At 39.4% G+C, this 16725-nt stretch overlaps 3 protein-coding genes across 5 annotated transcripts; 2 read left to right on the top strand and 1 right to left on the bottom strand.

The window, feature by feature from the left end:
* Positions 1–385: 385 nt before the first annotated feature.
* Positions 386–1668, top strand: RB195_003333 (uncharacterized protein; the record flags this gene model as incomplete). 2 transcript variants are annotated; one of them, XM_064200938.1, is made up of 7 exons in its annotated part: positions 386–498; positions 567–705; positions 918–1048; positions 1112–1274; positions 1348–1418; positions 1524–1546; positions 1610–1668. In XM_064200938.1, the coding sequence occupies 7 exons, from the start codon at positions 386–388 to the stop codon at positions 1666–1668; spliced, it is 699 nt and encodes a 232-aa protein (XP_064056818.1). The 2 variants fall into 2 exon arrangements, with proteins under 2 accessions (XP_064056818.1, XP_064056819.1); XM_064200937.1 differs by lacking the exons at positions 1524–1546; positions 1610–1668 and having other exon boundaries at positions 597–705; positions 1348–1476.
* A 172-nt stretch (positions 1669–1840) lies between these two features.
* On the top strand, positions 1841–4943 carry RB195_003332 (uncharacterized protein; the record flags this gene model as incomplete). 2 transcript variants are annotated; one of them, XM_064200936.1, is made up of 11 exons in its annotated part: positions 1841–1998; positions 2065–2230; positions 2373–2517; positions 2809–2841; positions 2962–3035; positions 3126–3250; positions 3378–3473; positions 3806–3940; positions 4019–4241; positions 4526–4699; positions 4767–4943. In XM_064200936.1, 11 exons carry the CDS (start codon positions 1841–1843, stop codon positions 4941–4943), a joined length of 1506 nt encoding a protein of 501 aa, XP_064056816.1. The 2 variants fall into 2 exon arrangements, with proteins under 2 accessions (XP_064056816.1, XP_064056817.1); XM_064200935.1 differs by lacking the exon at positions 2809–2841 and having other exon boundaries at positions 2373–2580; positions 2950–3035.
* A 1454-nt stretch (positions 4944–6397) lies between these two features.
* On the bottom strand, positions 6398–15591 carry RB195_003331 (uncharacterized protein; the record flags this gene model as incomplete). Its single annotated transcript, XM_064200934.1, has 15 exons — positions 6398–6526; positions 8331–8431; positions 9625–9715; positions 9781–9878; positions 9979–10114; positions 10170–10319; positions 10374–10420; positions 10494–10590; positions 10902–11024; positions 11623–11783; positions 12629–12725; positions 13640–13744; positions 14853–14959; positions 15312–15456; positions 15514–15591. The coding sequence occupies 15 exons, from the start codon at positions 15589–15591 to the stop codon at positions 6398–6400; spliced, it is 1665 nt and encodes a 554-aa protein (XP_064056815.1).
* Positions 15592–16725: the final 1134 nt, after the last annotated feature.

Genomic DNA, 16725 nt, shown 5'->3' with positions numbered 1-16725 from the left:
CAAACATATCTTGGTAGTAAATCGATCCAGGAAATATCAAGAACTGTTTTTGCCTACTAATGAAAGCTAATAGTCAGACCAATGAAGAGGAAATAAGCTAGACTTTAATAAATGATACCAATTTTTTTTAAACCTCAAGTAGTAATTTTAACCATAGGACCTGTTTGTGTTCAGTTTTTTTTCCGAAGATTTTCTGATCATATAGTAGACGCAGTAATGTTTTTGCCGTTATGCTTCTTTCTCTTGATTGCTGATTCATTTCGTCTAAAGGTCTGATTTACTATGCTATACTCTTTCTTCACTTTTTCATTCCACTAAGCGTTTTACAGCCAGTACGACGGTTTCATTTCAGTGCAGTCTTTTTTTATGGTTCAATGCTGGTATTATGACTTCAAATTGCTTATTCACACTTAGCAGAAATGGAAGAAACCGCGTGTTCTATCTAGCTCGAATAGCTTATTCATCTCGGGGATTTAATCTCGATACCACCAATTGGAGGTAGTAAATCCACATTTTCCTATTTGAAAACTTTGGTTGAAGCAAACACACTCCTAAGATCATTCTAGAAGAATTAGTACTGATGGTGTTACGTGCAGATCAATAGGTGGGCTTCGATATTTTTCTGATAAAACGAAGAAGGACACAAAATTAGCGGAGCCCAGAAAGCAGGAACAGACTGGGCTACAACGCTCGATTCTTGAGGAGGTTTTGATCAAAGAGAAACAAAAACCGACAACTTTTACTGGGAAGTTGAGTTTCATCTTTTTTCCCTTTGAATGATTTTCGGTTTATACATTCAATTCGTGCCCACTGTAACGCTGAATTTTTGTTAAGTTTTTCTTTCAACCAAGAGAACTTTCTAACTCGAGTGTTTTCTCTAACCGTAGGCGCGTACATTCACTAACTTTCATTTTTAGGTTGCTGAAAAAGCATCCAACACATTCCTGTATGCAGCTGTTGCTGCAGCCGTCGGGATGTTAGGTGTGTTCGTTTACCTGTTAGCTGGTGAATTTTTTGCCGAGGATAGTCCACAGAAGATATATAGCAGGTAATAGTGACTATCTATTCGACTTCCTTGCTCACTTCAATTTTGAATCAATTCATATTTCAGTGCTCTCGCTTTGGTAAGAGAAGATGGACGCTGCCAAGATCTTTTTGGTTCTACAATTGCTGGCTTCGGCGAAGAGACATCTCGAGGTCGTCGCCGCCATGTTGCTCACCACAAGTATGAAAAAGACGGTAGACAACGAATACGTGTCCTTTTCCATTTGAAGGTCACTTCTTTTCCTTTCACATAGTTATTCATAACTTGTGTAAGTTGCTCCTAAAATTTCGTCATGATCTTAGGGAGATCGTGACGAGGGCATTGCACAGGCGGAAATGGAGCAAAGAGATGGTGATTGGCAATGGCGGTTTCTGTATGTGGAAACGAAGCGACGTCCAAAGACTACTCATGTTCTTATTGATAACCGATAAGCGCTGTGGGCTAAGACAGTGACGAGCTAGTCATTACGTTTTGCCAGTTGTGAGCTCAGAGAATCCCGTTGTCAGTTTCACTTCTACGGTACATAATTGCTGCCGAAGTTTACTAGACATCTTATTTTTATAGGTTTTTCATTGGAGAGATATGTGTTGGAGAACACGTTTTGCGTTTCTGAATACAAATAGTGACTGATAGTGTTCAGTGTTGTTTAATTTGCAATTTGCAATATTACAATTTGTTAAATATTTCTATCTGCTTTTGTTTGTTTGTTTTTCCTCCCTCTGTATCATCGCAATTATTGTATATGACCAAAACGTTGTGTATTTTCTTGCGTGCTGTGGGAATAAGGATTTGTAGATGGAGGATGACGGGTTTAAGGTAGTCACGTATAGAAAAGGCAAGTCATGGCAGAAGAAATCTGGAGTAAGACTGGCTCAGAGGATAGAAGGTTCACTGGATGACATCCGAGTAGCTCTTCAAAAAGCTGATTCACAGATAAAGAGCAGTGGACTGAGGTTTGTGGTATATTGTGTTTTTGTATTTTCCTTCAGAGCTACCAGATATTGTTTTTCCCTTTTCAGTTCATGGATCATCCCCGAGATAAAATCCATTATCGGAAATCGTCGGATTGGTCAAGTGTACGTAGTTGGGAACGGTCATTTTGATGCTTCCTGGGAACCTGGAGCACATCAGCTGGCTCTCGTTCTGCAGTTATGTCGTGAATTTCAGGCTATGATGGTATTTCAGGTGAGTGTTCACTTTCTCGCAGACTTAGTAGAGGCTCCGTTATTTTTGCGGGATTATCTTATCCTTGTAAACTTTTGAGTTCCGTTGTTGGAACTAGTTCTTGAGATGATTCCAATCTAGTGCTCTGCGGAACTGTTTTCAGGATCCATGTCTCAGTCAAGCGGAACAGAATTGGCTTTCGAAACAAAAACAAGTAGTTAGTCGTGATGCTTCAGATATGGTTCTAGAATGTTCGGAAGATAATGTTGATAACGTGCTACTTCTCGTACTTATTCATGGTCTCCACGGTCTCCTTAACGACTTTTTGATAGCTAATTGGCATTACCGACTATATAATATTGTAATAATATGTAATGATTACAGGGAAATTGAATTTATAGGAGGGACGTCTGAAATTGAATCAGAATTTTCTGCTATTAGTCTTTATCGTAAGATTGCAACCTTTGTCCCGTTGCCCGAGTACACTCCTCACCCATCATTTTTCCTCAGCTCCTCTATTGTTTATATTGACAAAGATGTGATACTGCCAGAATTGAAGGTGTAGATATTTGCGTGCAACTGTTTAGTCGTTATTATAGGAGTCGTTGTTCCGTTCTGGATAAAATTTCAAAGTGGGTTTGTTTTGAAGTTCTCGCTATAGTGTATGTTCAGGAAGCGTATCTCTTGCATGGTTTTCTCTTGTTTTCTCTTCTTTCTCGCTCACCTTTGATTCTTTTTAGTTCTACTTCCAGATGTACGATTTGTAAAAATGATGAAAGCACTGTTAGATTTAGGCTTTTTGCGGGGCGCAACACCGGGAGCTCAGGTAACTTCGTTTTGTCTGAAAACCAATACGTAAAACTTAAGGTGGCCGGTTTTTTTTTCCAGAGAATCCAGTTTTTTTCTGCATATTTAGGTAGTAGCTAAGCGTTTCTTTCCTGCCAGAGGTACGAAACCTCTTCCTCGATATTTATGGGATATGGAAGATTTGCAGAAAAAAACTGATGGAAAGTACACACACCAGCCATTACGTATAAATAGGTCTGTTGATTGTTATCTTATCTCAGTTTACAACCTTTTCCCTCTATTTATATCTGATAGGACTGTTTATGAAATTTTACTTATCCCTGCAATTTCTCTGTGATCAATTCTCTCGATTTTCTTTAAGACTTGGAGGTCGTCATCCTGAGACGGGAAGGAAGGTGAATCAACACATTGGTGGTGGAGTGAAGTTCGACTATTTTATGGTCGACTATCACAGAAGGTGTGCATTATTCTCTCGTTTTGATAAAGAGTCACCCAAGCATGCTTCAAAACTGTTGGTTGTATAGTGTCGTTTGATTTGCACTCACCGATAGAGCAAATATCCGATGGAGATAGGGATGGATTTGATGACATTTTATTCAGCACAGAGGGAGATCCGATTTCGTTTGGCGCATGCTTTGGCACTAGAATTTCTCGTGTTTGTGATGAATTACAGAGAGATTTATGGTTTCAACAGAAGGATTAAAAACTGGAACATTTTTATTAGGACGTGACCCATGAATGCTTTTTTTCATTTCCTCTAAAACAGGAGATATTATTTATGCATTCCAGAGGACCTACAGAAGCGGGCGAAACATACGATGAAAGGGTACTTGAAGTCCGCCGTGACCCTAACCGAACTTCGTATATAGCCCTCATTGCTGGTACAGAAGGAAAACGATGGATTCTTGCAACTGAAAATATGAAGTTAGAAATATATTAAATGTTTTATTTGAGTTCAAACTATCTCTGTATCAATCAACTTCTCTTTATTGTTTTTTTTAGAGCAGGAGATATTATTTCCACTAGTTGTCATATCCCAGAAAATCCAGTTATTGGTGTGGAAGGAAACGCTTATCCACTTGGTGCTTTGGTGCCCGGAACATTAGTTAACAGCGTTGAACGGTATCCAGAAATTTGCGAGAATCTGGACAGCGATGTTTTTGTTGTTAAAGCAGGAACTGCAGCCACGATTGTACGACATCAGGGAGATTTTACTGTGATTCGGGTGAGACTTTCGAGAACTTCAAGTTAGATTCATTTTAAGCTTTGAGCATTCCAAGGCCCATAAATCGCAGATCTGTTTACTTAACATTCCTAATTCTTCTTTGTGTTAGAAACGAAAAATATTTAATTTTAATAATTTCATTGGAAACTTTTTGTATGAATTTCTCTTCCAAAAGGAACCTTGGCATCTCATCCGTTTTTTTTTTTTCGTTTCAAATGCACCATACATCTCATGTTGGTTCAGTTCCTAATTATTTGAAAGGCGTATTATGTATTAATTTTCAGCTACCGCATAAACACGAATTCTCTTTACATCGTACCTGTATGGCAACTGTCGGTCGATTATCACATACTGACTTTGACAACAAAATCTATGGATCAGCTCAGATGCATCGACGTTTTGGATACAAAATGGCCAGTGGGCTGTTCCATAAGAAAGACGGATACTTTGGACGAAAGGTTTGCTATTTGAAGGGAAATCATGTGGTTTATGTGTAATGTTCAAGTGACTGTCAATTATTTCCAGATTCGCCCTCTACCACCCGTACGCGTTCTTGACAAACCGCCGAGAGAGCTTTCACCAAACTACCAGTTTTCTCTTACAAAAGATCAGCTCAGCGGATTGTTTGGACACGCAAAGGTCCACAATTTGCTACCGTCAGGATACAGTACTAGAGATTATGATTATTATAAACCAAAATAGGATTGCATCAGTTGTTATTCTGTTGATTGCTGAGTGTTTCTGTGTTTGAGTAAATATCAGGAAATGAGATGAAATTCTTGTCTGTCATCTTTTTTTACCATCATCTTTGACTGGCATTACTAAATTACTTTGATTTCATCGTCGAGCTGACTAGATTTCCAGTATCTTTACCTAGGACTGTCATCATCGAACTGACTGATCTCTCCCCGTATGATGTGTAGCAAAAATTAGTGTGGGATCGACCTATATGACGTCTGGCCTGAGATTTTCATCGACATCGAGTGCACCTAGGCATTTTTCATCGCCTCACAGATTCAGCTTTTCGTGCGGTAGTTTTACGGTCATGGAGCTGTGAACATGGTCAAGTTCAAGTAGACGACTTTCTTGGATTTCATCAGTCTGGAGAACGTTTAGTCAAACTATCCCACTAGATAGTTCTAGTTTTTTTTTTTTGCAGCTACCACTCAGCTTCCTACTCTCTTGGCAGCAGTATCATTGCACTAAATACGAGGTGTGGCAGAAATTTCTCCCACATTCCGGAAAATCACTGTGGGATCCCCAAAGCAGGGATAGTGGTTAGGCCCATTCCGCTGGGTAGGGTACGTAATAAGGTTTTCACTCGCCATAATCCCGTAATCGGGTGAGCATCGTGGCTTTACGGTGGAGACTTTTTTTTCAAAAATGACAAAATCTACGACACCGACGCGGAGAGCATCGGTGTCGTGGATTCGTTCCAGAGATGTGCGATTCCAAAGACACTGAAACATCGTGTCCTCACGCGAGGCAGTTCCCTGACTACGGTGCCCTTCTGATTTATGTCTCCGTGACTTCTGTACAAGTAGCTCACGCCGAGGTTTTCGTCCGCGGTCCTAAGATCAACTAAAGGACTCCATTCGAGAACATATTGAAGAAATTTCCTTCTAAAAACGGATCAAAATGTGTATCAGCCGTCAACGCCACCATTTCGATGGTATTTTATAATTCATAGAACTCAAAGTAAAATTTCCCATGTCTACATTTGGTAACTAAAAAATTCAGTGATAACTCGTACCAGTTTTTTTCAGTTCTCCTTTGGAATATAGGAGTTATTTCTGTCGCATCCAGTAGAATAGCCTTAGGGGCTGAGAAATATGATGCAGTCGGGCCAAAACGACATGAAGTTTAGTGCAGTTGCGTATGCGGCCGCGCTCGAGGTGGTGGAGTGGAGCGATGCGGTTGAGGTCGTGGAGAACCCTCGCTAGCTTCAAACATCCTGCAGCGATAAGCCATTCTAACGATGATACTCCATTCGATCCCAATCGTTACGTTCTGACACTCGGAGCGCAGCCGCCTACGGAACTGTGCCGAGCTTTAGCCCGTTTTAACTTCACTTGTGACTTTAAGAGAAATAGGAAAAATAACGACACTTTCTTTATTACATCTTCTTTGTAGTATGGTAACATTTGTTACTGTAATCAGTCATGGTCAATATCGGCCGTTCTTTCGATCATGTGGGATTCGATCTGCTTGAGAAGGCGGAGAGCGAGTTCTTCTCTATATGGTGGCACAGCAATTTGTATGCCAACGGGCAGACCCACACAATCCTGTAAATTCGTTGAAGTGACACAAAAGGAAATACTGCACTTATAACGTTACTAAAAAAAAGCGAATCCTCTACCCTTCGTTTGAGATTTGATATGACGACCACTTATCAATTTATTAGATTAGGCCGAGAGCCAGGATTATTATAGTCGGATGAAAATGACATGCAGCCTGATGCAGTTATGTAGGCGAATGCGCTCGAAGTAAACTACAGAGGCTGCACTGAGGCCTTTACTCATCATGCAGTTCGATTCCAGCAAGTGAGGGTCCCACTTGATAGCAACCCACCAGGGTCACCGCACCGCTTTTTGCGCAGCTTTCGTAACTGCATTAGGTTTCAGATCGTTTTGACCCGACTTAGAGTGTATTCGTTGCTAACTTTTCTGCTTCGTTGCTTCCCTGGTAGCATAGAAAGTCAGTGGAATAGAAAATGAAAAGTCGTCTTAAACATCTCATCGCAACATTAGATGCCATCCTGGAGGAATTCAGACGTATAGAGTATACACAGGAATTAAAAACCAAAATATTCATATCCAAACAGCATGTAGCAGTGCAGTTGCGTAAGCGGTTGCGCTCGACGCGGTGAGGTGCAGCGTAGCTGTTAGGATCGAGTGTGGACGTTTGCTAGCGCTACTCATGGCTGGACTTAGCGATGGTCCCGCTCGATCCTAACCGCTACGCCCACCGCAATACTTCGATGACAACCGCTTACGCAAATGAACCGAGTTTCATATCGTTTTGTCCCGACTGTGCCATCCACTTTGATGGCAACGTGCCCGAGATGATAACGGACGACTATGCAGCACTGCTACTGCTAATAATAAGTCGGATGCCACTGCCTCTGTTTCCAAAGATCAAAATCCGCCATTTTTTTTTCGCATAGAGGGACTTTGTTGGTTGGGTATTTCTTCTTTGGTTGTTTTTTGAAGTATTTGTGGCAAAGTCAAAAATGCTCCCAGCATTCTGCCAGCTATATTTTTTTATTTTCTTTACTACAAAACCAGGGATAGCAGTTGAATCTTTGCCATGAAGTTGCTTTACGATGACTTCTATTTAAAGTTGATAGTCGTGACTCTTCGAGACTACACATTTTCCGCATATTTCGTGCTAAGGCAGCGTATAACGAAACTGACATAGTACCAAAACCCCGAAAACCCGTAGAGTTCAGGTTGTAGATTAAGGGACCCTGTGCGGTGCCGTCAGCTTCTCCTAATCGTCGCAAAAAAACTACGTGAGAACGCCGTTCGTTCCTACGTTAGAACACATCCCCTTGTACATGTTGTGGTACTCGCACTGGCCTGGTCTTTGGTTTTACTGAAATAGGCTATCATTTTTCCTGGAATAGGCAGTCATTGATCTTCGACCGCTCGCTCATGGACGCTGCGCGTGCGGATGGGTGGTGCGTTCCAACTTACTTCGTGGGAGAAAAGGTTTTTTTTTTACGACGATTACGGGAGGCCGAGCGGAGCTACGATGGGCTCCTTAACATACATTCCGAACTCTACGGGTCTTGTGGGGGTTCTGAACCATTTCGTGATACACTGCCTTTGAAATGAGGGATTAGCGGAAGCTGATCTTGGCTGGGATCTCAGTCCACTCACTACGTACTTCACGACTTTGGCTCTCTGCTTCATCGAATACGTCAGTTATCAGGGTCAGCAACGTTAAAAGCCGCTGCAAAGACTCAGAGGTTCACCAACTTCTGCTCAAAACACTGTTAGCTGACGGCGTTTTGGATGAAACGCTGGTTTGGATGTGGAGGGTAAGCATATGCCCCCAGATCCTGCATAGTTACATAATTTGTACCTTGGAATCCGACTTAATGAGCTTGTCCCATGGGTCATTTTCTGGATATGATGCAAGTTCCTCCTCATCAGATTCGTTGACTTTTGTGAATGGGATTACACCTGAAATATGATCAAAGTGATTAGGATTAGGTGACAAAATTTTATTTCTGTATACGATTCATACGCCTTCATACTATCAGTGAAGGTGTGGTTTGGAAACCTAGAAAAACTTCGGTTATGGATCAAATTAATTATTTAAATTGTTTTTTTTTCTTTCCAAAATTAAGCGTTATAGTAACTATTTGCAATCGCTAAAATTTATTCTAACTTTATTTCTCGATTTCCAGAGGTTATACCAGTTTTTTTTCAACTTGCTGCCCTTTCCAAGAGCTTCACCCTTTGTTCGTTACGGTACTATCTCAACTTATTTACAATGAGAAATTTCTTTTTTTCCGATTCTTCTTCTTGTCGTAAATTATGAAAAAAAACATTTTAAAATTCAAGCCATCCGGTTATTCAAAATCCTCACATCTCCGGGCAATGGGCTGAATTTTTCGATTTTTGGTCTTTTTCGTTTTCAACTTTTCTTGGCAGAGTTGCTTGATTTTGAAAAGGGGATCCGTGCTTAGAAAAAAGCAAAAATAAACGATAAATATTGAAGAAAAGATTCTTTCCTCTTTATAAGTATGAATGTATAGAAAGAGATATTCCTGAATGAGGTATATTTCCGGTCAAGATATATGAGATTCACGCTAACTCTAGCCCAAACATGACAAGAAGGACTCTTAGTATTTTCGAGAAAAATTTGTTGAAACAGAGATCAGCCCATCCTGATACCAATACCTCACTCTAAGTACCAGTAATAATCCACAGCGACTTGTCCTTTGAATATCCTTTTCGGATCTACGGAGGTCAGGTGCCCATGTTGTAAGATTATTGCTGATTACCTCATTTCTAAGGAGCTTACCTTACTGAATAGTGTTTAACCCAAGTAAACAGACAACAACAAACAAACAACAACAAACAAACAACTAGATTCACGACGGAGCTAATTTTTTCAAATGATAAAGGGAATGGAATTAGTCCTAGCCCTAAATCTGAACTCATTTCCACCCTTCAGGCCTAATCCCCCCTGCCTTTCATCTTGGTATTTTAATTACAATATCAAGAAACGAAATTCGTTCTAGCTTGGAATTTTCTTGGTTAATTTTCCCGCAGATGTCGTTTTTTTTTAGCAAAAGCTGACCTTATGAAGATTAAATATAGAAATAAAAAGTAAAACTGAAAGTAAAACTAAGCTAAAAAAAGTTTACCAGCAGCATAATCCAAGACATTAAAAAGTGCCGTGTAGCAGCATCCAACAAAAAGTTTGTTGGGCATTCCTTTTTTCAACGGATAAACTCCCTGCAAATATAATTTCGACCACAACTGAGGTGGCATGGACTCCATGTACACAGGAAGAACCCTACCATAGCTGGGCAGAGGAGAGCGTCAATGTTCTGTGCCATCATCTGTGTTATAAAATCAGAGCGGTACTTCTCGATTCTTCCGTAAACGCTATTCAAATCTGAAATTTTGATTTCATTATAAATAGGGTCCGAATCGGCTTCGTGTGAGAGTGTGATGGATTTTTTAAAGATCGAAAAACTAGAGATAGACATAGAAACCTTGACAGTTGTTTGGGACCGATGTGAGAACCGCTTTCATTCGTGGATATCTGATAAAAAGCCGTGCTATCAGTCGTTGTAGTGGGACTGGGAGCAACATTATCGGATGTAGCCTACATTCAGGCAAAACAATATCCTAGAATTCAAAAATAATTACAGTTTCCTCACATCTGCTGGCTCAGCTCACTTACTCGTTTAAGTCTTTTACTCAAGAATTTCCCTCCATCCGGTGAAACACTTCCCATAAACAACTGGAACATTTGCTCCGCATTTGGAATTGAGAATGGTACCAATGTATGGCCGTAGCTTTCTAGAATCTTCTTCGCTTCTATTACAGCTCGCTTAAGGAAAAGAATAACGATATTATAGGCAAGAACGAATAGGAGAAGAGTTACCTGATTGGCTGGAGCTGGAGTGACGAATCCGTCATGAGTATAAAATCCTGAAACTCACAGCATCTAACCATGCATTGTGTAAATTTTTTAAATCGATTTTTTGAGATGAAATTTACCTACCAATTCTTAGCTTCTTCTGTGAATTGAACATCTCCTCTTGCCATTTTACTGGCGGCACGAACGGATCCTTATTGTTAAGGTAATGATCCGACCAAATCTAGATCAAAAGAAGGTTAAGCGATAGAATTTGCATATATTTACTTATTTATCTATTTCTTCCCGTCTGTGACTTGTTAAGAAAGATGTGATCCGGACAAATACAAAATAAATACAGTAAATAATATAAAATACAAAAATAGAATGGACAATACAGTAAACATATGGTGCAAGACAGAAAAAAGTATATAACGAGCAGGAATTGGTTCCGTTTACGATTCCGGCTTAGGTAATTTAGTACTGAATTTATGATTGGCCTTATTTTAGTACTTTTCATAGATTTTCGTGTAAAAAAACGAAAATAACACTCACTACTTTGTAGTATTCAATACATGTGCCAATTTTTCTAGCCATGGGACCTTCATTGGATATGAGCATCTGTCGACCAGGAAGTGTTGACGGGGTGAACATGTGTGAGACACGAAGTGATGAAGGCTGAACATCTACAGTAATGGAGTAACTGGTACATATAAGAGTCAGGGTTCTATCAAATACCCGAACGAACATACTACGGATGTGTTTCAGTGGTGCTTACATTTTTTTTTGCTGATGGGCAAAAAAAAATTCAACTAGATATCCATCAAAATTCCTAGATAGCTGTCAAGATTCCCTGGATGGAGATGAAGCACAGAAGCTAACATAAATTCGTCTCGTTTCTTGAAGGATTTCCGTAATAAAGTCGTTCAAGGATAGTAAAGTTGGTGAGCCTTTGCCCCTTGGGGTCCCCCCACCCGTTCGCTCAGGGTCCCTGACGGATTCCTCCGTTCGAGGTTAAGTTGATCATCCAAACCCTGGTATCCGTTTATCCACCGTAGTGTTCTGAGAAAAGGAACTCGCGTGAGGATTTCTCACCTTCCGTAGCAGGAGAATGACCTGCCAACCCACCAGCCCTTATGCTTTGAAGGGCCAGTCTTGTTGTGTACAATTCAGGTGAAATTCTACTGAGCTCTGTTCCATCTTGTTTCTTTTGTTTTATGGTACACCTGCAGGTGTTTCAATAAATAAATAAAGGAATAAGTAAGTAAAACTTTACCTTAAAGCCAGCGATTCCGCAGAAAGTGCTCGGAATCCTTATGGAGCCACCGATATCTGTTCCAATACCGAGCACACTACCGCCTGTAGCGATAAGCGCTGCTTCACCACCGGATGAACCTCCGGGGACGCGTTCCGGGTTATACGGATTCGTTGTTACTCCTGAATATTACGGACAAGTTGACATGTGAATCATACATAGTGCCATATTCTTTCTACTATAAACATTGTTTTTCGTCGGGTTCTATTCACCTTCACAGTTTATAGAACAAGAAGCGTCGTCCGGAAGACTTTGTGCAGCTTTGTTAATGTTGCTGACCCGTTACTAGGCAGAAAATTACAAATCGCAGCAGAATCGGATTTAGATACGTATTCTTGCGGTAATATTTTTGTAGACACTGATTGAAAGCCCAATGTAGAAAGTCCGGGATCTTTCGGTGGGCTCCAAAGTCCTGAAGTAGATATCTTCGGTGATTCTTCGCACAGAATGAAGAAATTGTGGATCCCTAAGCAAAATTCTCTTCTTTTCTCAATAGAAACAAAATCGGAATTGCTGCTGAAGATGTACGAAGCAAAAATTCCAGAAATTTCCCAGCAACTCGGGAATTTTTCTGGTGAACCTCAGCTGTTTGGAAAATTATCATGCTGGTTTCACATGAGCATTAATTTATCAATTTCCTAAAAGTAAACGGAGAACCACTTCTGAACTGGACCCCGACTGCATTGTGGGGGATCCAAACACACCTACCGTATATGGGGTTTGAACAACCGTAGCTAAGTAGTGATTGTGGGATATTTGTATGCACAAACGGAATGGCACCTAAAGATTGAGGTTAATTAATTACTAAGTTATTGATTTTAAAAAAATAATAAAATTACTTGATACCTGAAAATAGTATCTATCGCTTATTTTATTTATTTGTTTATTTAGTAGTATTTTCGTATATAATAGTATTTAACAGAAGTATTTATCTTAGCTGAAAGTACCGTTCAGAATAAAAATATACCATGATGTAGAAGTTGATCCACAAGCACAGCGTTTTTTCTAGAAGAAGGAGTGTATAGCTCTTGCACGAATCCTAAGGTTGAACACATATTTTTCACCTGAAAATTCGGTCAGGTTTTCGTGGATTCGCTGGTTAAAAAAACTCTTATGATTGGATTTGTAATCTGAGCACATGGCTTTCCAATTACTTTTTTTTCTGCGCTTTTCTTTCAATCATCATTGGCTAAAGGCTTGGCTAAAGGTAAAATTGTAATATTTGTTTTCTGCGGTAGTGACGAAGGCGAAGCAATGAGAGTGAACTCAGAATTTGATTAGGCCGGAAAGTGAACCGTATCTGATTCTGGTTTGCTTCAATTGGTGAATTTGAATTCTGTCCCTGAGGGGAATAAGTGAAAACGAGGACTAACGGCAGTGCACCACGAATCTGACGTAGTAAGGATATCCGCGGGGAAAAAAAAAACAGAGATGAGGTTGTAGATTTCTGAATCCGGAGGGTGGTTCCGCTCATTTATCCCTAATCGTCGTAAAAAAACGACGTGAGAACTGTTTTAGTTCCTACGATGTACGTTAGAACGCTCCTCTACGTGCACGTCTTGGTCTCCTCAGCAGCCCATTGATAGGTTTCACTTGAATAGGCTGGTGGAGGGCCATCATTGACCTTCAACCGCTCGCTCGTGGACGCGGAGCGTGCACAACGGCAACGCGTCGCTAATGAGATAGAACGAAGTCTTCCGCGCCGTTTTTCACGTTGTTATGATTGTTATGTTTTTTGTTTTGTTTTTTGTTTTTCACGATTATTATGGGAAAGTTAAGCGGAACTCCTCTGATTTCCGTAATCTATAACCCAAATTCTACGGTTTTCCTGGAGTTTTCATCCTCCTAGTCAGTTTCGTGATATGCCACCATTTAAGCAGGAAAGTAAACCGCTGATGATGGTTGATGCTGGTTTACATTTTAGTGAATTTGAGTTATATGCTTGAAAAGAAAAAGTCAACATGTGAATTGAACCCACCCTTATGTTTTCTTTTATGCTGACTGGAATACCAAACAATGCAGGCTTCTGAAATCCTGGCATTGCCGCTTGTTCATCTAACTGCTTTGCTCTTTCGATAGCATCCTGTAATGGAGAAGATATTGGAAGGTTCTGCTTCTTTTTTTATTGTTCCAGAGAAAGCATCCAACGTTTTTTTTTTTTTTAAATCGAGAGTGACTCACAAATAAATGTTGTAAAATTGTTCTCTTTTCATTCCACATATCAACTTCATTTAATTACCTTAAAGGTTATTGTACACAGTAAAGTTATCTACTGTTCTTGTCTACTCCAGTTGCTGGTTGGTTTGAAAATTACAATTGTGAAATGAGGACAACCAATTATAAAAGCGATACTATACCCTGAAACAGGCGGCAGCGTCCTACATTTTTCTGGTGTCGGGTAAGAGCCGAATATAGACAAAATTTTTTTCCTAAATATTTTCAGCTGGTTGAGCGCAATGGACTTTCAAATACGGTAGGGGGGGGGAAGAAGACGGCGCCTGTATCATGCAAAATAAGAAAACGTATGAAGTTACGTAAGAAAATACGTTGCATCCGATTGATTTAAGACGACGTTACGACTCAAGCATGAGTAAGGTTCCAGTCTAAAGGCACCGGAGCGGATGAGGATGGAAATGTAAGAAGATCAGGGCAATTATTTCGGAGACTTTAAAAGTCCCCAAAATTGGGTTGTCTTTAGAAAAATATGGTAACTGATAGCTTCGTCGTCTGTAGTAGATAACATTTCGCCTACATATTGGCCGGAAACATTTTTCAGTTAATTAGGGATCAACTAATTCATTTTTGCCGTTTGTTGCGTGTAAATTTCAAGAGAAGAAACAGTAAACAGTCTTCAGTGCTAATATCAATACGTATGATATGTGTAATAATGAGAATAGAGGGTCCAGCGTTAATCAAAGGATAAAGTGCCCGCTTGGGATGCTCCTACGTTTTCGACTTCCTTTGAGAACCGTTTAAAATTTATGAACTCAGTTTTACAATAAATATGAACATACAATATGAACAGTTTTACAATAACTTGCAAAAACCAGCCGAATCAAGTCACTGTTTTTATCCCACCAGACAAATCCGGTAGTCACATTAGATCCTCCTACCGATTGCACTGCACTCACCCATTATGATAATCTTTGGAAAAATGTACATAAATATTACAAGAAACTCAAAATAACTACCTCCATAAACATGCACACACAATTGGTGCGTTCTGTGGACGAAAGGGCAGCTTTCTGGTACGCCCTCAGTACATCTGTACAACTTATGTCGCCATTTTGTAGTTTTCCTTTAAAGATGATCTCAATATACTGTTGACCTTCTATATTAAGGACATATAAAAGAGGTACAGATTTAAAAAAAAAACTTAAAAAACCTAAAAAAACTTAAAAAGAAACTTAAAAAGCGCATAAGAACTTAAAAAGTGAACAAGAATTCTGCGAAAATTGAATTAACGGAACAAAACTACAAAATATGTGAAATATTAAAAAAAATAATACGGTATAAAATATGTATGTAATAATGATAATATAATAATAACAATATGTAGAATACATCAATGAAATCGGTGTTACTCCTACAACCATGCGTCTACTTCTTCAATGATAGTCTTAAAAGGATATCTGAGGTCAAAGACTCACTTTTGAGTTCCTCAAAACTCCACGAAAGAATCGCTTCGGCTTTTTCTGGATCAATTTTCTCGGCATTATTCCTGGCACTTTCGAAATTGATCGCTCTTTCCTTACGCTGTCTCGACAGTTTCGCATTCAAATCAATGCGCCGATGCTTTGATGTTAATTTTTAGTGGAAGAATAAAAAAGAAGAAAATTTGAAAAGTTTTACCTTTTTTGCTAGTCGAATTCTTTGGAGAATTGTAAGAAGAATTACTAAAATTGCAACAGCAGCATGGATCCAGACCATTTCAGGAGCAAAAAACGAAGAAGAATACGAGCCTGCTCTGATTAGCAGCGTTATCTGACACAAAGAAACAGTTCAAGCGTGAAGATAATAGCTAGTTTCCCTAACTATGCAGTTTTTTTTTCGCGAAGATCAGAACGCATTACTGACTATGAACAGCGAATTCTACAGGAGAATTCATTGTTCCCATTAATTTGTTTTTGTAAAAGAGTTGATTTCGTTTCAGAAAAGTTTTGGACTTATCCGTAATGGCTTCGGTTCTGTGAGATCCCAATACTGTGAAATATGGGCTTGAAATTTGCCAAAGCTTGAGAAAAGCTCATTGATGGCTTCTCTGAAATTATCTGCTGACCTTACCTCATGATTAGGAGCTTGGTTGAGTTAATGATAAAAATGCCAATTTTTTTTAAAATCTTACAGAGGTGATGTACTGGAAGCGGTAGATGATTTCAGGAGATACTAGGGACGTTAATCACTTTTTATTTCTCGACACAACGACTAGTTTGAAAAAAGAAGGAAAAATCGGTTTTTTAGTACTAAGAATAAAGTATGCGAATATTTCCGTTATTTTTTTTGTTCGAGTGCAGTTCGAAGTCTCAACAGAAGCTGAAATAACAAATATCTTTGAGCTGTTGTACACTCTCATTAAAAACATTGCATTTAACTTATTTATTTGTTTTTTTCTCCCATTTATGTTTTCAGTGGTGTCGAACACCATTGAATTATTTATGGCATAAGAAAAGTTATTTTTTTTTGTTGAGATGAACAGAAATAATTTCATATTTTCAAAATTCGAAAGTAAATATTTGTTTGATAAGAAATGGAAAGTTTATTAGCGAGTAAACTTTCACATAAACCTTATAGTGTCACCAAAATCCCTAGAAGAATTTATTGATGTACTTCATCTTGGTTTCCTAGAAGGGACCATACGTCCTTATCGAACTCGACACGGGAATCCATGAATTTAAGTACGCACTGACGAGTCAAAACGGTAAGTGAAGCGTTGTTGCCGTCGCCCACGTTCGTTCATGTGGTTTGTGACCGGGTCACCACAATGATAAGAGATGTTGTCATTGATGCTCATTCACTTTAGTCGACTAATTACACTCACATGACGTTTGCTTTTCGGTAGCACCG

This window comes from Necator americanus, chromosome IV, assembly GCF_031761385.1.
Source record: "Necator americanus strain Aroian chromosome IV, whole genome shotgun sequence".
NCBI classification, from domain to species: Eukaryota; Metazoa; Nematoda; class Chromadorea; order Rhabditida; family Ancylostomatidae; genus Necator; species Necator americanus.
Note: the sequence above shows the minus strand (reverse complement) of the source record. Positions and strands in the feature narration are given on the sequence as shown.